This window comes from Erithacus rubecula (genome assembly GCF_903797595.1).
Source record: "Erithacus rubecula genome assembly, chromosome: 2".
Taxonomy (NCBI): Eukaryota; Metazoa; Chordata; class Aves; order Passeriformes; family Muscicapidae; genus Erithacus; species Erithacus rubecula.
Genome location: NC_136685.1, coordinates 103,672,094 through 103,695,134, shown reverse-complemented (window position 1 = coordinate 103,695,134; position 23,041 = coordinate 103,672,094). Strand labels below are relative to the sequence as shown.

Genomic DNA, 23,041 nt, shown 5'->3' with positions numbered 1-23,041 from the left:
ACCCTGCCTGCCAAAAGCCTCCAGCAGCTGCACAGGCTAATTTTACCAGTCAGGTGTTTGCCTTTGACAGGCAACTCTTCATATCTTTATGACTAGACATTATTATATTGTTCTTTCATTTGATAACTGCTCCAGTAATGGCTTCCATTTGCAGTAAATCTCGTGTGCTGTCTTTTTCCCCACTATTAAACATAAGATGATAACCTTTGTGGCAGGCTGTGCACAGAATTTCAGGGAAGCTTTAAGAGGTTGGGGAGGAGGGGAGATGTGGAGGGGAAACGTGGTCAGTGTCTGGTAGGAAGATGCTTTTGGAGGAACTAATTATACCCTGGAGCACTTGGAAGAACCTACCTAGCATGCAAGTTCAACTGGAAAATGAATATTTAAACGGCTCTTCAAGTTAGTAAGTCTTTGGAAAGCACTGCTCAGTACCTGGAAAATAGACCCATGACACAAGAACAGATGAGTCTGAATGTGACTCAGTGCAAACACTTGGCTTTTTTCACCACCACCACCACGGAGCAGAACCCATCCCAGTTAAATGGCTCTAGAAGCACCAGCTAAAATCCTTTGAGCAGCTCTCCCAGACATGCAGCTGGTTGAGTTTAACTTCCCGGCTAGTTTCCCTTGGTTTGCCATAGGCAGTGCTGGATCTTGTCCAGAAATGTGGGCTGGGATGAGAGAAGACCCCAAAGCTATGAAGGAGTGTCCCAAAGACCTTCTCTGCAGCTGCTCCTGGACTATGGCTCCCCTCCCCATGAGCTGTTTTAACAGGTTCTATGTATACATTCATATATGCAGTCACCCTGGAGGAGGAGAGCACAAGGAGAGATCAAACACAGCAGCACCATGAGCTTGGCACTTTAACCCCTCTGCTGCAAGGTGCTTTTGGTGCCCCAGTGCTGCAGCTCTGGCTAGGTCTGGCTTATCTGGTGGCTCATTTGGCCTGGAGTTGAGATGAAATTTGTCAGCAGACTGCAGTGCTTGGAACTAGGCACATCCCTGAGGAAGGCAGTGAGGTGTGTTTAACCCTGCCAGGGTGGGGGTGAAGGCAATTCTGTGTTGATACTATATTAAACCAGGGTCTGGGCTCTTTGGGGGAAACTAGGTAATCATGGTCTAAAACACTGGGCACAGCCAAAAAAATGGGCTGGAAATGCAGGAGGAGCCCCCCAAAAAAATCAAAACAAATGTTACTGAGTAAAGACCCCAATTTGGGCCCCCCTGACTGCCTGTCAATCAGAAAGGCTTGAGTTGGAAGGGACCTTAAAGATTACCTGGTTCCAGAACTTCACCTTTTAATTCCTGGTTTTTAAACTTTAACTCCTGGAATTAAAGCCAGAATATGTTTTCCTACTATGGGATTTGGAATTCAGGCTGCAGAATAACCTCCTCCAACCTGGAGGAAAAGGCTTCTCCCCACAACTTGCCCAACTAAATCATCCCCATTGCAAAAGAGCCTTTTAGCTTCATTCTGCAAAAGGGATGGGAAATTGCAGTAGTTTCCTTCAGCATGTTTAAGCTCACTTCAGACAACAATTATTTTGTAGGCTTCCCAAGTCCCAATTAAATGATCATTTACACACTGAGATTTAAAGTGTGTTCTTTGCTGGTAAAATCCATAACAGCTATAAAGTGAGTGTGTGCAGTCATTATTGTTGCTCTTTGGTTTCTTCTCTATTTTAATAGCTAAAATATTAAAATGGAAAAAGCAAAGTGCTGATTATCCACAGATAAGCCTAATTTCACATTGTGAAGGTATCTGCTAGAATAATGTGTATATAATATAGGCAATGATTGTTCACAGGAGACTAAAGCTGGAACACAGCACCAATTCCAGAAATAATTGTTTCTTCAGAGGGAAAATAATAATAAAAAAACCCAAGAAAAACCCAAACCAAAACTTGCCCTAGAGCTTCAAGCAAAGCCTTTTGCTATGCTTTTAAAAATAAATGCCAGCAATGCATTTTAATTTCCCATGTGGCTCCATACACTAGCATTATGAGAAATACCTTATTTATGAAGCTCCTGGGTAATCCTGGGTGCTGGTCCTGAAACTGCTCCATCCCTCTTGATTATTTTTTCAGCAGCTCAAAATTAAAATGTTTTGGTGTTTGGTGTTGGGTTGTTTGGTTGGTGTTCTGTGTTTTGTTGTTTCTTTTTTTTATTTCTTTTTGTGACATGCAGTTTATTTGGGAAAAACCAAATAAATGTGAGGGGGAACCTGCCTGTTGCTGCTGCAGCCTGAGGAGTTTCTCCTGTAAGCTCTTGGGTTTGGAGGTTGCTGGGTTTTTGTTTTGTTTATTTGTTTGTTTGGGGGTTTTGGTGGGATTTTTAAGTTTGTTTTTTTTTTTTTTGCTTGGAGGTTGTGAATGACAGTGGATGAGCACATGCAAAGATTTCAACTACCAATTATCTTTCCTTATAACTTTTAATCTAATAAAGCTGCCCTCTAAGTGGAAGGGTGAGCCCTCCTCTTCACAGATATTGGTGCAGGTACAGAAAAAACAAATCTCTTTTTTTTCTTAGAGGGCAGATCCTCAAACAGGCTGGTTGTGAATACGCTTGAACTTTAACGGGATTCCTAATTTAAAGGAAAAAAAAAGTAATTTCTAATTTAGTTTGTTTTAAGGATGCTTTTAGGTTGTCTCCCAATTTATATGTGCAGCGTGGATATGCTTCACCTCAGGCACTAGCAGAATTTTTAATTTAGAAAGAAAAAAGCGGATTTTCCCTTTTTTTTAAAGGTGTAGCCAGGTTGTGTCCCAAATATGCTTTACAACTTCGGGCAGCAACGTGATTTGCAATTGGAAAAAAAAAAAAAAAAAAAAAGGAAAAATAAAGGGAAAAAAGATAAAAAGGTGTTGTTGATTCCCAACTCAGTTGGGATGCTGTTGCGGGGTGTGCGGAGTGACTCCAGCGCCGCGTTTTTGGGGACGAGCCCGAATCCCGGCGGGGCCGCGCGCGCGCCGGGGGGGGCGGGGCCGGGACCGGGACAGGGGCGGGGCCTCGCGCCCGCGCGCGCTCCTCCCGCGGGGGCGGGGCCGGGACCGGGGCGGGGCCTCGCGCCCGCGCGCGCTCCTCCCGCGGGGGCGGGGCCGCGCGCGCGCGCCGGCGCGAGGAGGGGCCGCGCGCGCGCCGCCCCGGGAGCGCCCTCAGGTCAGTGCGGGGCGGGGGGCGCGCGAGGGGGCTCCATGAGGGGACACCCGTGAGGGATCACCCGTGAGGGGATGAGGCGGCGGATCCTGGCCCTCCGCCCGCGCTGCGGCGGTGCCGGCGGGGAACGGGCTCCCCGCGCCCCTCGGAGGCGCCGCCGTGAGGGGCGGGGCGGGGCGGCCGCACCTGAGCGCCGGCAGCGCGGGCGGGCCGTGAGGAGCGGAGCGGAGCCCCCCGGGCTCGGCCTTTGCCTGGTCGGGGTCGCTGTGTGTGAGTCCGCAGGCGGTGCCGGTGTCCCCTCGCTCGCCCTTTGTGCAGCAGCCCCACGGGGCTGGGTTCGCGGCCGTGCCGGTGGTCACCCTCCGGGAGGAGCCCCCTGGCCCGGCTGCAGCCTCCACCGGGAGGCAGCCCAAAAGTTGGGCTTTGAGGCTTTTCTCCTGCTTAAACTAAAGCTGCTTTTGTAAAAGGGGTACTTCAACCATTAATTCGGTCGGCTTCCCCAAGGCACAATTAATAGTTGCAGCCGGTTTGACACAAATTCCTCCTCCCTTCCCCACGCTGTTGGCCGAACTTCCTGAGGTACCTGAAGTTTCTCTAGTTTCACCTAAACGCCCACACCTTCACAATTCACCATTATCCTGTTTGTTTATAGAAAGCCACCTGTGGACTTGGAGGTTTATAAATTCACTTGGTTATGGTGTTCCCTGAGTGCTGAGGCATTTTAAAACGGGAGGGAGTCGTGGGTTTGTTGTGAGTTCGAGGAAAAGTTTGAATTGAAGTTAGGATGCCAAAGTGTTCCTAAACTGTGGTTACTAACATGCCTAATTCAACAGGCTGTCTCATCTGAGAAGTGCTGGTGCAGGTTTTTTGCCTTGTAGTTAGTCCTGTACTTTGTTTTCAGTATATGATGTGTGTGTTATATTTTAATCTGCTCTGGGGTTTTTTTGTTTGTTTTTTTTGTAGGGAAGTCGTGCTGGTTTATAGGTGTACAATACTTTATTTGGCATTGCTTCAACTTTTATGCCAGAGTTAGGCTCAAAATAGCTTTTATTTTTTTGGGCCAGAATTGGTCTCACCATTTCCTACAGATTGTATGTGCAGGATGTCACAGTGCACAGTATCTGGCGTTTACTGGGTAATTCAGCTTTGCAAATCAAATCTGTTGGGGTCTTCATTTGAAGTAAGTTCTGCAGGATTGCCAAAGTTGAATGTCGACTGCAGTACTTTCTTTTTTTTTTTTTTTTTCCCTTTTAAATCCCCCACAGCTAACTGCACAATAACTTCCCTTGTGTTTCCCTGCCAGTGATCCTCAGCTCTGCCCCAGAGGAAACACCTTCCAGAGGCAACATGGGATTCATTTTGCTTGCCCTTTTAAGGCTGGGGGGAAAACAAAATGCAAGTTGCAACAGAAATTTTTGTTTTGGCCACTTGCTTGTTAGTGCTAGTGCAGCAGTGCTAGGGTAGGCTCACTTAAAACAGAGGCCTAATGATAGTAGGCCATGTGTTATGTTGTCAGAAGAAATTTAGATCACCTGTTATAGAAACTTGTGCAAGTAAGTTTTGCAGCAGAATGTTGTTTATGCCCAGCACTAGCTTTCCCTGATAATTCAGAATTACTCTGCCCTCTGGTAACTCCTCAGGCTTGGCTGGCTCTTCTCTTTTACAGATGTTCAGGTACCTGAGCTGGTGTGGAACTCTGTTTTGTGAGGCACTTAAATGAGTGATAAAGCAGCAGTTTCTATCTCAAAGGGCTGATAGATGAGGCAAAAGAGGGAGGTGAGAGATGGGAATCTCAGAAGGAAAAGATGATAAGCTTTTTGTGGTGGAAGTTGTCATCAGCTGTGTTTTCTGCCATTAAGTTGAATTCCAACACGCTGCCTTGGTTACAAAAGCACCTTTTATGTGTGTGTCAGAAAAGAGGGGATAAGCTTAAGTAAGATATCACTTCATACAAATTTGCAAACTTCCCATTTTTGGGCCTGGCTCATCTGTTTTCTGATCCTGCTGCCCTCTCTGAGTTTGGTATCTCAGCAAGCTGCTGTGAAAACCAAGCGTGTCCGGTGTCTGGAAAGTGTTTGCATTTTAAAATACTGGGGAGCTGGTTGGCAGTCTGAGTATCTGCTGTCTGTCCTGGCTGTGTGGGGTGAAGACCAGCAACAAACAGATTTGGAAGGTATCTTGAGACATCACCTTATCCAGCCCTGTCACCTGTACCCGAGTATTACCTGATATCCTGAATAAATATTTCACTAGAGGATCATGTACCACTCCAGTGCCAGGCTGAATGACTTGTTGATAACATCCTTCTGCGACAGGATATTTATGTACTCCACAACCACCCCAGCTACACTTTCTGCTCTTCACAGCAATTTAAAGGAGTGATTTTTCTTTCAAAACTACATTCTCTGGGATTAGAGCTGTCCTGTGCCTCTGCTCAGTTGCAAAGGTTTTCTGAGAGTATGAAAAGAAAGCAGCTCTTCAGGCAGGTGGCATGTTTGCTTGTCTGAGAGGTGTGGGGATTCCTCAGAGCTCTTTGCCTTTACACTTCTATAAGACCAAAGTGATGTGACCCCATGTAGACCAAATAAATGTAAAGGTTTTAATACTGTATAAAAGTTCATAATGTTTATGCTTATCTTGGACAGTCCCTTAATGATGCTGTTCTGTTTGATTACTTGCCCCTTCCTCAGTTTCTTTCTCTACTGCAGTTCTGATGTGTCACAGAGTTACTGTGAAGGAGAACATTTAAGATATCCTAGCATTGGTAGACAAATACATCTTAAGGCACAAAAATATATTCTGAAACCAGAATTTGATAAGTATTGTATGTGTTTTTCTTGAAAATTCGTGATGGTGCCATAGCTGCCATTCACTTGTAAAGAGGAGGAGAAACTGATGCAAAGACTGCTAAGGAAGGCAAGTGTGACTGAGCTATTTGCAGCAAAGAAGAATAAATCTGATTTTCCAAAGCAGGGGATAGGAGAAAAGTGTGCTAGCATATTTATCTCCATGTGGATTCCAACAGGCTGTGTGTGCTGGGAGAGTCTGGAATCAGTAAAGGAGAAGTAACCAGATCCACACTTCTAATATGTGTCAAAGGGAGAATCATTCAGGACAGTGCAGTTTAGTGGATGACATGCCTGGTTCCATTCCTTGAACTGTTTGGATTAGGCTCAGGTTAGCAGCAGTTGGTCTCTCCTATCTAGAAGTTGGGGATAGTAGACAATTGTAAAATCACTGCAAGAGTTGTTAGTCATTGGTTTCAGTTCTCACTTTTGAGAAGCTCAAGTAACTGTGGCTGAGAATGTTATTTCTTCTCAAAGGCTTGGTTTGCCAGTGTACTGACCTGTTCCTCTTTCACTGGCATGATTTTCCTCTTCTGTAATTTAAAATGCAGTGGGAAGAAGCTGTGCCAGGCTTTTCCTGTTTAACACACTGAATGCTGCCAGCTGTGGTGCTCTGCTATAAACACACTTGCTGATCTGCTCTGGGTTTTAAGCTGTGTGTTCCCTAACCTTGCCTGGATGTAAAACTACTGATTGGCATGGTGTGCTTTTCCATGACAGATCCATGCATTACAGCACCTAACCAAGCTTTCCAAAGTCCCCTGTGTTTTCCTTGCCCTTGCTGAAGGTGCTGTTGCCATGACAGTCCCAGGGGACTGAAGTGTGCAGGCCACAGAGCAGGTGGGTTGTGCACCACAGCAATAACCTCTCCCCCTCTTTTCTCCCACTGGGAGCTCCAACACAACAGTGTGACATGGTGGATGTAGGTTACCTGCACATGAAAAATGCAGTCCTTGGGTTATACACCAACATAATCATGATGCAGTTCCCCTGTGGATATTCATGGAGTAGTTACTTCTGGTAACACAATGAGAACCTTCCTCTCTGAGGAAGGGCCTGTTTGCATTTGCATTTTTCAGACTTACTGAGTGTAGGGGAACAAAGGCATTTGGGAATTGCTGATGTGAAGGAGCAGGACCAGGCAGCTTACAGCCTGCCCTTCAGAGAGCCCCTATTAACTTAACTATTCAGTTTGAAAATAATGGTTTGTAAGCCAAGTTAAAATTAGTCAAAGGTTTGTCTACAGAGGCGAGATCTGTCTGCGAGATTGGAAGTTGTGTCTGTAGTCATCTGATCTGACCTCTCCCTTGGAGCAGGCAGCATGTGAGTGCTGATTGTAGTGGTGGTTTTTCTGAAGTGCACTAAGATCACTAGCTTCTTTCTCACAGGACACCGAAGGATCATTAAATGCTAATGACTTTTGATTACTGTTGACCTTGGTCAATTTAGAATTAGCGACCTAGAGACGAAAACCACTGTATCTCATTACCAATTTCCTGAGCTATCTGATCTTTCATTTGTAAGTCAGTTTTGGTAAGAGGCAGAGTAGAATTAAAGTTGACCTTTGCCTTAGAAAAAGGGTTGAGTGCTTTCAGGTTTGCAATACCATGTTTATAAATAAATTAATAAATGAATAGCAGCCACTAAGAAAGAACTTATTTTTTGACCCCAAAGACTGTCAAAAGTAAAGCTCTATGTGAAATGAAATGGATAAGCTCGAGTAACCACGATGGAGAACAAATGCATAATTTGTCTCTTTTAAATTAGTAGCAAAACAGTTTATCTCCTGTAACCTTGAACTGAATTATCATTTCTGTGAGGTTTTCTCTTCACAGAGTTCATTTATAATTCTTGGTTTTCCTTTGAACTATCAAGAAACAAGTTAATGCCCATAGAATGCATTGCAGATTTTGCTCTGGGATATTTTCTTCCTGCAGCTCCCAAACAATGATATTGGGCTATATGTAAAATCATATATTTTATCTTGTAATGAAGCATTTGATATTATTTTGTACCATATGCCCAGAAGAAAATGTCTGTGAGGTAATTCACTGTAATGGGATCAAGTGTATTGTTCACTGCAGGTTTTGGTTTATATGGACTGTCATTCCTGCAGCAGCCATGGTCTTCAAAACAGAATGAAAACAAAAGAATATTTTGAACAAATTTTTGTCACTCTGATACATTAATTGTATTTATTTTGGTCTATCAGGGAACAAAACCTTAAAAAAAAAAACAGCGTAGCAAAGTGTTTGGGGCATAAACACTAAGTTATTCAAGCTCTCACTGAAGTTAAATTGCAGATTTTAATCAGCTAAGAAAGAAAAGTAACAGGGAAAAATGAGAATAGGAGATGTTGCAGTTGAGGTAGGAACAGGTTCATGGGAAGGGACTTGAAATTCACACAAAGAAAGTGCACATTTATTTGCAAATGAATAGTAGTTATTAATCTTAAATGTTGTGTTTTGATTGCTTTGTCTCAAAATGGATAGTGCTTTAAAAAAACCCAAAAAATAAGTATTTTACAGTTGCAAAAACGACATTATAAAGATGTAATAGAAAGGCTGCTTTGGTAGGAAGATTAAGAACAAATGCCATGTATATAGCTTGTATGCTAGCAAATACTACAGGAGTAAAAATAGTTGTGAATACTCATTCTTTAGGTTTCTATTTCATGTAAGTTGTTGTTTACCTTTTGATTAGGCTGTTCTGGACTTTCTACTTTTGTTTGCTTTATAGCACTAAGGACATTTAGGAAAAAGAAGTAAAAGCTATATTAGTGGATAATATTATGCAAAGTGTTTAAATCCTCATAAACACTGAGCAGTTAGGAATGGTTGGTACCAAGTATGTTGCTAGTGTAGCATGAGTTCTATAGAAAAATACAATTTAACTATTTTGGACTTGGTTTTGAAGTTTCTAATCTCGGTTTAAGATGCAATTCTACTCTGGTATTATTCTACCCTTTCACAGCTCTTAACTATTCTGGGATATAAATGCTATTTTTTTTGGCATCTATTCTGGCTTCCTTGACAGCTTTACAATTTTGCCCATCTTTCTTCCTGCTTTTGGTTGTTTTGGTTTTTTTTTTCCCTTCTTTTTCTTTTTTTTTTTTTTTTTTTTTTCATAGAACAACTCACTGAGTAAGACTTCATTGCCAGCTTTTCCATGCAGCAGACAGAAATAGATTCCAACTTGGTTTCTTCCAGTGCTGTTAATAAGAAACTTAGGAAAGAGGAGATGGGAAGTTTTTGTCCACTGCAATGCATTTTTTTACTTGAGGAAATGAAGGGTAGAGCTTTCAGTTCTCCTTTCAAATTTGTTTTCACAAACAGAAGGGTTGGAATGGAGATTGGGAAGGACTCTTCCAACTTACTAAATAATTCATGGCTAGGTAAACAGAGCAAGGCACCACAGCTGTGTGGGTTGGGTTTATTGAGGTTTTCTGTTTGTTTAGTTACTTGTTGAACATGTGTATTCCATTTTTAAATGAATCCTTTTAAGTTAACTCAAATTCAATGAAAGCTAGCAGTGGACAGACAGGTAGATTTGTTAAACAGTAACATTGTGTATTTATTTTGCTTAATCAAGATGTGTCATCTGAAATTTGTTTCTCTATGGGGGAAAATCTGAATTTAAACAATGTTAATAATGCATAGGCATAGTAGCTGCTGAAGAAGACATTTGGCAACTTTACAGAAAAAGAAATGTATGCATTTCCTCATTGCTTACCAAGAACTCTTTCCTTTATTCATGATGTGGCTGTAACAATTGGGAATTTTGATGAAAACCTGTTTTTTATAGAATTGTCTAGCTCGCATTACTACACAAGGGATAGGTCTGTAAATGAGAGATGTACAAAACATCCTACACCCTGTAACTTGAAATATTTCCAGTCTGACTACTTTAGTTGTAAAATAAAAATTAATGTGCCTTTGAAGAACTGTATTTCCATTTTTCTCAGTTGTATATATCAAGTTTAGTTCTGTTAGTAGATAATTAATGAAGAAAAATGAGGCTTTGCTGAAGAAGATTAGGAGCACATTGTAATAAGATTTCAGAAATGGATAGATCTATGGGTCAGAGAAGGCAATTTTCTTGATCCTCTTGTTGGGGACAGACTGATCTAAACTGGGGATTTTGACTGGTCTTTCAACAGGCAGCAGTTCCTGGGTTGTTTTTACTAACTCTCAGTGTACTGATTTCTAAATTCATTAACAGTATTTGTATAGTAAAAGAACAAAACACTGTTATATGAAAATAAATGGAAACTGCTGCTAAAACAGAAAGAATAGGGAGTGAGACTAGCACTAATTCTTTGGAGGTTGTTTTTCCTGTTTCACATCCATCTAATGAGTAGTTTATGAGACTTAGTTCCTGAGGTGAGGAAGTGCAGTGGAAGGTGGTGTGAGCCTGTAAGAGGTTTGTAGTTTTTCATAGGAATTCTATGAAAATCTAATTCTATTTGGATTCAGTGCTGTTTTCCAGTTAGAGCAGACTGAGTTTTGGTGGGTGGGTTAAGAGCAGGCAGAGATGGCAGTTTGGCTCTTTATTTAATGGGCCAGATTTTTATCCTCTCATGCAGGTACTTCTCATCTACTGGGGTCGGTGACTTCTGAGTTTGATTAGAGAGCTTCAGCTGCAGCTTCTCTCTCCTTTCTCAGAAAGCACAACATGCTGTGCATGTGTGGTGTGTTCCAGAACTCAAAGGTTGGTGGATTCCTGTGGATTCACATTTATGATCTTTCCCACATGGAGTTAACTGGTCAGTCAGTCCCTCAATCTCTATCTCCTGTAGCCTCCCAGTGACCTTGTGTGGTGTGTGTGTGTGTAGAATCTTTGGATTTGTCCTGGTCATTGGTTTGAAGAAATGTGCAGAGACCTTGATTTTTATACACTTTGGGAGTCTATAAAATGGATCTGTGGAACAATCAAATCTCCCAACCCTTCTGTCTTTTGCCTTCTGCCAACTGCAGTGCTGAGAACCAGATTTTCTGGAGTCTGTGGTTTTCTGTATCTTTAAGAGCGGTTTTTTTTTAAGAGTTCTTCCTTCTGAAATGTTTGTCCTGTGCAGTGGCAAAAGGATTATTTTTGTAACTGGAAGGGCTGGAAATTTACATAAAGAGAAGAAAAAAAAAACTTACACAAACTCAACAAAGTCAAATTCTGTGCTGGGAATACCTGCTGTGTTCCTGTTATAAACTCAGCTGTGAGCAGTTATAAGATCCCATCTGTGAGATGCGTTTCTTTTCCTTTACCCCTTCTCTTCCCTCTCTACAGTTCAATATGGTTTAGGTTTTTAGTTTCCCTCTCTAATCAGTCTGTTGCAGATAAAAAAGAAAAAGCGGGGAGGAGAAAGAAAAGGTTGCTAGAAATAATTTCTTTGGGAGTTACATAACCTCCCTTCACTGTATTTAGGAATGTGTCTCTGCCTTTCAGGCATAACCCACCATCTTCCTTTAAAGCAGCAGTCCAAGAGATGCTGGTTGTGAAATGCAGCAGCTGAGGCATGGACACATCTCCCTGTGTTTGCCCCTTCCATGAGCAGTGCCTGCAGACAGAGAGGACGGATGTGTCTGGGAATGGCATCACCCCAACCACTGCAGCACAGCTCCAGATGGCCAGGGCATGCAGTGAGTGCTTCCTGTGGAGCATCTCCCAAGGAGACCTGCTCCTCTTTGGAATACCTGCATACTCTCAGGTTAAAGATGTTCTGAGTGTGTGTTTCACAGCCACAGCTGTGATTCAGGCAGTTGGGATGGAGATGGAATAAACAGCCTGAGTAATATTTCTGTTTGAGTCAGTGGCAAATTTCTTCAAGGGTCTTCAACAAGATTTCTTCACCAACCTTTTAGCACTTTAATTTCCCTGCTGTACTCTTGTCCAGCAAAACTAATTAAGGCAAAATGTGGCTAAATTAGTTTTGAAAGCAGAGGGGTTTTTTTTTCTGTAAAACTGAAGGTAATTATGAAATCATATTTTAATTATCTGCTCCCCAGTATTTTAAGATGTGATATGTTGACACCTCATAGCAAGTGGTTTTGATTTCCCTGCTTTTGTTTTTATATGCCTGTGCTTACTTGGTGGTTTTTCTATATACTTGACCTGCTGTTAAAGGAATTTGATCTAAATTTAAGTTCTGAGTAAACTAATGGCTAAAAATTAGACTTCTTTCCTATTTAAATGCTTTAGTTGCCATAGCTTATATCCTGTTTATTTCAGAAAGTATTTGTGAATAAAATCGGACTTGTGTTCGCATCTCAGGGAGTGATTTTTGCCCAAGACTCTCTGAATCATTCAGACCTTTTCATTTAATGCTTTGAAATATTGATTAAATGTATTAATCCTGGATTGCTTTAATATGATTGCACATCTAGAAGTTTTCTTCTGATGTGGTGCACCCATGTCTGGTGTAAGCTGGCTTAATTAGCACTGCTCAGTGATTTGGAACCCCTGTCAAAGGCTGTTATGTTGTCGGGAAGCAGAAGGAGTTAAAGCCGAAGCTGTGACCTCATCCCTGTTCGTGTTACACGGGAGTAGGAGCTGCGCTGAAGGGGATTGTTTGGCTCCATCACTGTCTGTGCTGCTGCTGCTGCTCGATGGCTTTAATTCGGTTCTGATATCTGTCGCACACTCGCTGAGCAACTCTTAGAGTAGGGATTTGTGGGAGCGCTAGAGGCAAAGGGAGCTGTGCTAATATCGAACGCCCGTGGGAGCAGCTCCCACGGCAATAGATTCAGATAGATCTTTCTACCTGATTTCAACTTCTCACTGCTTCGCCTGCGACAATCGAAGCGGCGCCGGGAGAGCTCGCAGCCGCACACAGCACGCACGGAGGGACACGCACGCACTCCCGCGTGTTCCCGAATTGCCGCCGGCTGCGTGGGAGCTGCGGGAGCGCTGCGGCGGCTTTAACGTGGGAGCGGCGCAGGCTACAATAGGTGTCACTGTGTGCGAGCCCAATCGCGCTCGGGGGCTGCAGCCATTGGCTCCGGCCGCGCGGCTGCCAGTCCCGCGCCGCTCCCATCCCTTCCCGCACAACTTGGGCTCGCCGGCAGCCTGGCGCTGCCACCGAGCGCTCCTCTGCCCGCCTGTAGCGCTGCTAGGCGGTTCCTGATCGGGAAAGCTGGGAAGAAAGCAAGCTGGCAGGAATGATGGGGGTGTATTTAACGATTCAAGTACTGGATCAAACTTAAACTCAGTTTCTTACTCGGTGCGCTGGAAAGGTCACCTTGTCTTGCTGGAGAAGGAGCAAACTCTCAGCTCTGCTGCTTTCGGTGTAACAGCTTCCACGTACATTCCTAAATGTTCCTAGCTAGTTAGGCTGCCGGGCTTTACACACGGGCATACTCATGGTAGATGAGAAAGGAAAGAACATGAAATGTCTCACCTTCTTCTTGATGCTTCCAGAGACGGTCAAGAACAGGTCTAAGAAGAGCTCTAAGAAAGGAAATAGCAGCAGCAGTAGCAACAGCAAATTGCCTCCAGTTTGCTATGAAATCATTACCTTGAAGACCAAAAAGAAGAAGAAGATGGCTGCTGATATTTTTCCCCGAAAGAAACCAGCTAACACTAATACAACTGCTGTCCAGCAGTACCATCAGCAAAATCTCAATAACAACAACACTATTCCTGCACCTAATTGGCAAGGACTTTATCCAACCATCAGAGAGAGGTAAGTTCAGGGCAGTTCTTTTGGTGTTTGAATGGAGAGGTGAAAAGTAGCAAAATGTCCAGAATGCATTTATTAGCTGAAGAAAATGCAGTTATATTTTGTTTGGGCCTTTTTCCTCCCTGTACATGTGTGTGAAATAGGAATTTTGGTAATGGAAAAATATTTTAATATCTTTTTTCCAGTCAGTGCATCTGTTTGGGTTAATAAAAATGTTACTGAAAGCTGCAGCATACCCATAACAATTTCCTTTTAGACCTCAGTGGGGATTTTCAGTGATATATGCTGTGGACTTTGATTTCCACTTCTTGGGAAGTTCTCAGAAGTTTAAGGGTTTGTTTTATTGCACACACACACTTTTTCCTCCTCAGTATTTTCTCTGAGATATTTGTGCAGTGATCTGTAAAGTAGCTTGAAGTCGAGTGTGACCTGCTTCTCTTTGCTAACAAGCAACTTGAAGTTGTTAAAAAATCAAATTTCTTGGGTCTGGGACATGCAGAGAGAGTTCCTGTGTGCCACAAATTAACATGCTACCTCTGTTTGTAGAAATGCAGTGATGTTCAACAATGACTTGATGGCAGATGTTCATTTTGTGGTCGGGCCACCAGGTGGGACCCAGCGGCTGCCAGGACACAAAGTAAGCAACAGCTGCACGCTCTGCTGGGGTGGGGAGAGCTGGAGAGAGCTCCCACGGTTACAGCGGGACAGAGCGTGGGAGGCTCAGCTCTTCTGGGACAGGCAGCAGCCTGTGCTTGGAAAGGCCACATGCACTGGGATGAGCTGCCCCTGGCTTTCCTTTGTGTTTTCAGTGAAGGCAGTAAAGTTAGGAATACTGCTTCGTGCTGTTGATTAATACTGCTCTTGAGATTTTTTAAAAATAGTTAACTTCTGTGGTGGAGATGAGCGTTTTCCAGTAGCTAATGCATCTATGCCCAGGAGAGTAAAATACAAGGAAAACGTGTAATTTGTTCTTAACTTGGACCTCATTTCTTACTGAAGTGTGTCTGTAGAGCCTGTCAGTGCAGCCCAGTATGCTCAGAGTGGCTCTCCCACATTGTTTGTGTTGGCAGTGTTTTCAGTTCAAAGCATGAAATAAGATTTCCCTTTCTCAACAGTATGTGCTGGCTGTTGGGAGCTCTGTATTCCATGCGATGTTTTACGGAGAGCTGGCTGAGGACAAAGATGAAATCCGTATACCAGATGTTGAGCCTGCTGCTTTTCTTGCAATGCTGAAGTAAGCATCGTTCATCTGCTGGATATTTGTTCCTGTCTGATGTATCCATACACTGCCAATGTCATAGCTGAAGTATTAGACTTGCATATAAACAGAAAGAAAGCTTGAAGTGTTCCTCTTTTTGTGTTTTAAACTTCCACCTCATTTTGCTCTCCCCCCGTACTTCCAGGCACACACGTATTAAACTAATGTAGGCAGTTATAAATAATGACTTTGACAGGGGATCTTTGGGCACATTGTGTACTGTAATGCCTATCGATCTGATTTGTCACTACACGTTACACAAAGGAGTGGAGTTACTAAAAAGAATTGTCAGCTGTAACAAAAAACCCCAAACCAACTGTTCTACTTTGCAAGCATAGAGAAAAGTTAAATATGCATGAACAAAGCCCCCCGCCAGACCCAGTAAATTGCTGGGTTTGTTGATAGACATTGTTCCAGCTCTTTTATAAACGTGCAGTACACAGGTTTTGTCTTAAAAAAAATGACCCTAAGTTATTTAGTGTATCCTCTGAAAAATAAATTTCTCCTCATGTATCATATTGATGTGTTTGCAAAGTAATAAAAAGGCTGTTTACATGAATAGGGGGTTTTATCTAACAAGGAAAATGAGTCAGTTTACATGATCGTTATTTTTCTCCTTGCAAACTGCATAAGAAATACTCTGTTTTCTTAAATGGGCATAATGAAGCAGCTTCCCTGCTGAATTGTCCTTTAATGTATCTGTAAACTCTGATTATCAAAGAGAAATGCCCTATCACAGAAATCTGTGACTGAGTTTTTGTTGTTTATTTTTTTCCTTCAGCTTAAATAAATGCCATTGCTTTCCTATACAGAAAATACATCAGTATCTGATAGTGATGCCTTTAATATGCTGCAGGTTTTTTTTGCATGTAATGATATAATCACTAGCTAGCAATTTATTGTATTTCATAGATTGTTTTGATTAGCTTGTGATTGCAGCACAGTTTCTTTTTAATTTTTAACATTTCACTGGCACCATAGATGAACATTCAAAGTTGCATATAGAGTTTTTATAGGTTATCATCAGCATCAGGAATGTTCTGTGCAAATATCAGTAACTGCCAGGAGAGCTCCACAGATGCTCTGTAGACTTGGAATATAAAATTAAGATATGACATTATGCAGGGAGGTGTGTTAGGGATTTTTGCTTTGGGTCTTTTTTATTTTGTGGCAGAGTTCAGATTTACGCTTTACTTTTATGCTGAATTTTGCAAATCACAGATATAAGATACTTGGATTCTTCCCTTTCTTTTGAACAGCAAATCTATTTCATTGTGGCTAAACATGATGTGTCATGTAAAAACTGAATGCTTTCTGAATTTATCATTAAGAAATATGTGCAGAAAGCAAGCCTAGAAAACAGAGTATCAATACTGACGTCTAGGTCTTGCCATATTATTTAGCCTGTGGCAATTCAGGAAACTATCCATGAGAGCATGGCCAGAACCATGGGAGTCCTCACTTTCTCAGCTTTTATTGAAAAAACCCCAAAGACCAGACAAAGTTTGTGGTGTGTGTGGCTGTTGAGGTCACCTTGCCAGTGCTGCCTTCCCTGATGCAGCGTGCGGAGGCTGCGGGCACCGGGATGGTGCAGCCATGGTGGTGCAGGGCAGGCACAGGGATGGTGCTCAGCAGTGCAGCCTCCCCTCATCACAGGATCCACCATCCCCTTCACTCCTCTCACTCTGGGAATCCTTCCCTGTGAGTGCTTCCTGAAACTGCCGTGAGCCATGCATGGAGGGCACAAGGCTCTGTTGCTACAGAGGAAAATACTTAAGCTATACCAAAGCAGCCTCTCCTCCATACACTTCTTCTGCATTGTAAACTTTGTCAGAAAATACTTTTAGCTTGTGTTTTCTGGTTTTGACATCTTGCTGGTTTTGTTTTTCCTCCCCTGGGCCAATGAATTCTGATGGCATAAATATTTTGTGTTTTATTACACAGTGGGCACTCTGACAACAAACAAGGTATTGCCAGATGCAACATAGGAAATGCTACAACTGGTAGATATTAGTTATTCTCCCAGTAAAACTGCTTTGACTGTTCTGTATAGTTTTGAAAACAGGGTTAAACTCAAAGTCTAGCTGCCAAACTGAATTGGTGCATTAATGTATTATATCTTATCTCAGTCTCGACTGTTCCAGTTAGAACTGTGATCTCATCTCATCCCAGGCTGAATGTGTAACTAAACCATCAAACCCTGTGGTCTGGCAGAATCCTGTGTTTGAGAACAGGGTAAAACTGGAATATCAGTACTTGCAGACCAGAGCTGAGGTGCATTGGCAAAGTGAGAGGTGTGGAGTATTGCTGACAGCCAATCTGTGCTGTGTCTGCTCTTCATCAGTGATATTAGTTCTTTATTTTCAGGAATATTAAAATAGCAACTTTTGTACTATTTCTATTTAAAACAGATGTCACCATTCTCTGCTGTACTAGCAGGCAAAGAGAAGTAATAGAAGGGAGGAAAGAGTTGGAGAGCAGCAAGGAGAATCATAAAAAGAAATTAATTGAAAATGGAATTTTTGGGAGGTAAAGGAGCTAAGCCTGTTACCATTGATATACAGATGGGTTCTTTGGTTTCACAAATAATCTGAAACCAAGTAGTAAAGACTAAAAATAGCCTTGGTTCTATATAAGTTTCCTTTTTCTCTGTAACCTCTTAGATTTTACATTGCTGGAGCAGTATCTCCTCTGTGCGTGTTTTCCAAGTGTGGCATGGAGGATACTAACTTACAGCTGCAAAAATACAAATGGTTACTTACAACTATAATCAGATCAGTGTAGGTACTAATTCCTCTTTATAGGCACAACTGTTGTGCAGAAAACTCATTGTGTAGGGAAACCTGCTAACTAGAAAATTTTAATTAGTACAGGGTTGCATACAACTTTAGCTTTTTTGGAGGAAGACACTTTTATCAGCCATAACCATCAAGACTTGCTTATCCCTGTGAAGAGTGAAATTGAATTTGGCATGGTTTTAGCACATTGCATTCACCAGCTGCAAATGGGGCCCTGAAGCATGAGATATTGAAAAGAACAAACTGTACAATGCTTCATTTCTCTGAGCAATGAATCCCAGCAGTTTAGTCACATAAATAGAATTTCACCTTCATCTCTTCCACCACACTACCATAGCAGTAAAGCTTTTTTCATCCTTGTGCAGTGAGACTGAGTGAAAATGCTGTGCTAGTTGAGTTAGGATGTTGTGAGCACTAAATACCTGAAAATCTTCCATTTCCTATATGCTTCATCACCCTTTGAAAAAACCAACCAAAAACATGAGCCCAAACAAAAAAGCCACCTCTGGAAAAAACCCAACCCAGTAGTTACAGAAATGGATAGCACCTGATATAGTTGAATAGCATTTATCTTCTTAGATTACCTAGTTACTCCCTACAAACTTGTTACTATTCCTGTGTTTGTGTAAACCTCAGTAAACCACAGTTCACCATCAGGGGACATGCAGTCCTGGGGCTCTGGATAACACATCTTCCAAGCTCCTGTGGGAGCTGAGTGAGGCAGCCCTGCAGGAGCTCCTGCCTGGGAGCCAAGGCCTGTGTGGAAGGAGCACATGCACCCCAAATGGAAAGTTCAATTCACCTTAAATTGAAGCCTGTTCTCTTCCCTGTTCCTAACATAAGTGCTGAATTTATTTTGTACTTTCTTTCTGGGCTTAATCAACACTCCCCAAACGCTGCTTGGTTTAAATGTGGAGCCGTTTAAACATCCTTTGTTAGTGATTTTGGATGAGCGTGGTGTTGCACTAAGCAGCGTTACAGCCGTGTGCTCTGTTGCAGGTACATCTATTGTGATGAGATCGATCTGGCCGCAGACACCGTCCTGGCCACCCTTTACGCTGCCAAGAAGTACATTGTCCCTCACCTGGCCCGCGCCTGCGTCAACTTCCTCGAGACGAGCCTGAGCGCAAAGAACGCCTGCGTGCTGCTCTCCCAGAGCTGCCTGTTCGAGGAGCCTGACCTGACCCAGCGCTGCTGGGAAGTGATCGATGCCCAGGCTGAGCTCGCTCTGAAGTCCGAGGGCTTCTGCGACATTGATTTTCAGACGCTGGAAAGCATTCTCCGAAGGGAGACTCTGAATGCCAAAGAAATTGTTGTTTTCGAGGCGGCTCTGAACTGGGCTGAGGTGGAGTGCCAGCGACAGGAGCTGACGGCCACCATCGAGAACAAGCGCAAGGTGCTGGGCAAGGCTCTCTACCTGATCCGCATCCCCACCATGGCCCTGGACGACTTCGCCAACGGCGCCGCGCAGTCGGGGATCCTGACCCTCAACGAGACCAACGACATCTTCCTGTGGTACACGGCCGCCAAGAAGCCGGAGCTGCAGTTTGTCAGCAAGCCCCGCAAAGGCCTGGTCCCTCAGCGCTGCCACCGCTTCCAGTCGTGCGCCTACCGCAGCAACCAGTGGCGCTACCGCGGCCGCTGCGACAGCATCCAGTTTGCTGTTGACAAGAGAGTGTTCATCGCCGGCTTCGGGCTCTACGGCTCCAGCTGCGGCTCGGCAGAGTACAGTGCCAAGATTGAACTCAAGAGACAGGGAGTTATCCTGGGCCAGAACTTGAGTAAATACTTCTCCGATGGTTCTAGTAACACTTTCCCAGTGTGGTTTGAGTATCCCGTGCAGATCGAGCCCGATACCTTCTACACAGCCAGCGTGATTCTGGACGGTAACGAACTCAGCTATTTTGGACAAGAAGGAATGACAGAAGTTCAGTGTGGGAAGGTGACTGTTCAGTTTCAGTGCTCCTCAGACAGTACAAATGGCACAGGGGTACAGGGAGGACAAATTCCTGAACTCATATTTTATGCTTGAATGGGAGCGTGTGGATACAAAGCGTTTTGCTATGAAGAACCTGTCTGGTTCAGGCCTACTGACACTAAGCTTTTTATCTGCAGATATGTGATCAGCACAGGGAATATGGAACTGAATGCTGTGGGCGAGTTCCTCGCTTGCTGTACTTGTAGCATCGTTGGTGGTTAAGTGTAATATTTAAACTGGAAGCTCTTAGAAACAAGTGAGTTTTAAAGGCTTTGTAAGAGGGGTGCCTGTTTGCTGGTGATGCTGACCCTTTCTTTGATGCACTTGTGAATCACCAGGGGATGTCCCCCTCTTGTGTCTCACTAAACACTGTCTTCATTGATCCATTTTCTCTTTCTCCATTTTCTGCTTTCTGCTCGTATTGGGGAGGTAGGGATAGAAAATGAAGAGCCTTGTTTTATAGCTCTCTCTGCTGTCTGCTCTGCAAACTTTAGAAATTCCAGTAAACCAAGCTGCTTTTGATCATGGGGGCTGAAAGAAGTCCTTCAGTTATAAGCAGAAAAAGCTCAAGTTTAAAGCTTCATCATGTGAGATTCTCCTGCAGCCAACTGTTTGGGATGGCTCCAGGGGAAGATAGGGAGAAGGAAGCATCTTTCAGGAAGCTCCATGGCATACTGACCATGTCCCCAGTGCATGGATGTGTTCACAGTGAGGAAGGGTTGTGGGCTTGGCAAGTTACCCTTGGAGTTCACTTCCTAGGAATCCCACCTTGAGGGCTAGAAAGTACTTGCACATGTTCAGATTGTGTATGCAGCTCTTGAAACTCTATTCCCATGGCCCAGGTTTTGCTCCATTGGAGTTAATCTGCTCTTTAAATGCTATTTCTCTGAACTCTTGCTGAAAAAATGGGAATTTATGTCTATCATCTGATGCAGGATAATTTTTTGTTTGTTTTGGGTGGGTTTCTTTGTTCTTCCTAAACATGATAGAGGCAGATTTTAGAGGAACAAAAGAGTGTGTCAATCTTGACTTGGATTTTATTCTGTAATATGAGATTTTTTTACTTTTTATTAGCAGTTGAAATTTAGGCAAAGACAGAAGATTCTCAACTGGGGTCATATTACACTTAGTGTATACTGTCAGATAGCAGTGAGGGGGAAGAATCTCCTCTAATGGGTTATTGTTGGAGCTCTTGCAACTGCTTATGGCTACACATCAATCAGAGGATGATGTGGTACAGAACCCTTTCCTTGCCTGAGTTTATTCCCCCAAACTTCCTACTGCATGTCTGTATCACTTTTGCGAAAGTATGAGGGATACTCCTTGTATCAGGGAAGGAAACCAGTATAAATAAGAACTACAGGTACTATTGAAATGTGAGAAAATCCTTCATCACTGCACTGGGACAATTGTTCCTCAGAGGCTGCATCTCATTCTTGCTTCACCTCCGAAGTGGGTTCTGTTTGTTGCGTACCTTTTAACAAAACGAGAGGACAAAATGATTCTTTAGATGGCTGAAAATTAAAGTTACAGTATATCAACACAGTAGTGCAGCATAACCCTAAATTCTTGTCAGTTCTGTAATAAAAATGTTTTTTCTCATATGATTTCTTACCAGTTTAATCCTGTTCCTCCAAGTGTTGCTTGCCGGTTGGAATCCTGGCCCCCGGCCATCGGAAATTGCCAAAATGCATCTTTGCAGTGGCCAAAATACCACCTGAAGTAAGGAAAACTGGAGTGTAGTCATCAAACACTTTATGGCCAAAGCCCAGATCTTCTCTCTAGATAATAAAAGGAGAGCCAGGTAAAATAAGCACCCCACAGGATTTATGCCTTTCATCCATCTTAGCATTTTATGTTTTGTATACATACATACATGTGTGTGTAAGCAGCACTCTTTCTGAAATGTAAATACCCTCCAAATACATGGAAAAATGTTTTGTTTTTTGTAACAGATGTACATAATCCAGACTGTTCGTGAAATCTAAACAGAATGCTCCATGGAAAACTCCCAGGGAGAGATTTTAAAAAAACCTGCAGTTATTTATATTTGGATCTGCAGCTGAAAATAGACAAGAGTAGAAATGGAGTGCAGAAAGAGTTGTTGAAGAGATTGTAAAAAGGAATCAGATTGTGATGAGGTAACAGTCACTTTTAGACAACATCTGGGCAGCAGTTCCATTTATTTAGATACATTTCAAAGCAGAGAAAGATGCTAATCAGCTGATTAAGTTTTTGTACAGCAAGGGGCTGATGCAGATGTAATTACCCCAAGTGATGAGCAGATTGACAGGTTGTGGTAGTGAGCTGCATTCCAATTTGTTTGGTAAAAAAAAAGGTGTCACAGCTGGTGGGACAAGTCACAGAGTTACTGCATTGGTTTAACTAGTCTCGGGTTATCACTTTTAATTTATTATTTGTTTTGACTTACCTGCAAATAAAGGTGAGGTATCTGCTACATTCACTGGCTGGGAGAAGGTCAGAGATCAGAACACTCTGTAGCTGTATTGTGTAGAAAATGAGCTGTTATTTGATTATTGTTCTTATTTGATTCTTTTATGAAGTATTTTTTGACAAAGTAGGATGAAAGCAACCTGTAGCTTAATTCCTCTGAGTCCATTCCAGGTTTCAGGAGCTGGTGCAGGGGAAGGTTTCCAGTGTGGGTGATCAAACAAAGGCACCCAAAACACCTTTTGATGCTCACAGCACAACTTGCTTCTGAGCATTTTGTGATGCTAACAAGTACTGGAATGTAAGAAGCTGACCAGTGCCACTCACCTTGAGACCTCAGGGCACTTCAGTAGGTGTCAGAATGTGGATTTGGTTGGTTTAGCAGAAGCACCCAAGCTTGAATACACTGATTGACATTTTGCAAGCATCAGCCATATAAGCTTGGAATGTAAACATACTGTCGATAGAGATCACCTGGCAGATTCTGTTCCTGGCTGTCTTTGCTACTTGTATCTTTGATTTGCTCCTGAGAGGAATCTGTTATAAGAGAGTATAATGTAATATACTTTCTGCATATCTTAAATAGTATTTAAGTAAACATTTTAATTTCCACACTTATTGCACTGAACTGTTTTGAGTTTTTGGTTTTTTGTTGTGATAAACTTGGCCCACTTCAGGTCCCAGCACCCATTTGTGCTGAAGCAGTGTTTGACCTTAGCAGGCTTACAGCATTATTTATAAAGGACAGATATATATAAATATATGAAGTACCTCATGTTGAATGTTATTGTACTGTATCTTTAATGTCACAGTGCAGATCTTGTTGGACTCATGAATGTGTATAATCACGTTAAACAAAAATAAAAATGATTCTTTAATGGT

At 42.7% G+C, this 23,041-nt stretch overlaps 1 protein-coding gene across 3 annotated transcripts; it reads left to right on the top strand.

Annotated features, from left to right (window-relative positions):
• Window positions 1-3,105: 3,105 nt before the first annotated feature.
• Window positions 3,106-23,041, top strand: BTBD3 (BTB domain containing 3). Of its 3 annotated transcripts, none has more exons than XM_079330642.1 (5): window positions 3,106-3,159; window positions 13,413-13,677; window positions 14,221-14,311; window positions 14,790-14,908; window positions 18,730-23,041. In XM_079330642.1, exons 2-5 carry the CDS (start codon window positions 13,535-13,537, stop codon window positions 19,760-19,762), a joined length of 1,386 nt encoding a protein of 461 aa, XP_079186768.1. In that variant the 5' UTR covers window positions 3,106-3,159; window positions 13,413-13,534; the 3' UTR covers window positions 19,763-23,041. The 3 variants fall into 3 exon arrangements, with proteins under 3 accessions (XP_079186768.1, XP_079186769.1, XP_079186767.1); XM_079330643.1 differs by lacking the exon at window positions 3,106-3,159 and adding an exon at window positions 10,588-10,712; XM_079330641.1 differs by lacking the exon at window positions 3,106-3,159 and having other exon boundaries at window positions 11,859-13,677.

What these genes read in the sequence shown, in the direction of transcription:
- BTBD3 (XM_079330641.1), top strand. Translation starts at nt 13,355, where the DNA reads ATGGTAGATGAGAAAGGAAAGAACATGAAATGTCTCACCTTCTTCTTG. An exon ending in TATCCAACCATCAGAGAGAG is followed by an intron (nt 13,678 to 14,220) that starts GTAAGTTCAGGG and finishes CTCTGTTTGTAG; the next exon opens with AAATGCAGTGATGTTCAACA. An exon ending in GCTTTTCTTGCAATGCTGAA is followed by an intron (nt 14,909 to 18,729) that starts GTAAGCATCGTT and finishes GCTCTGTTGCAG; the next exon opens with GTACATCTATTGTGATGAGA.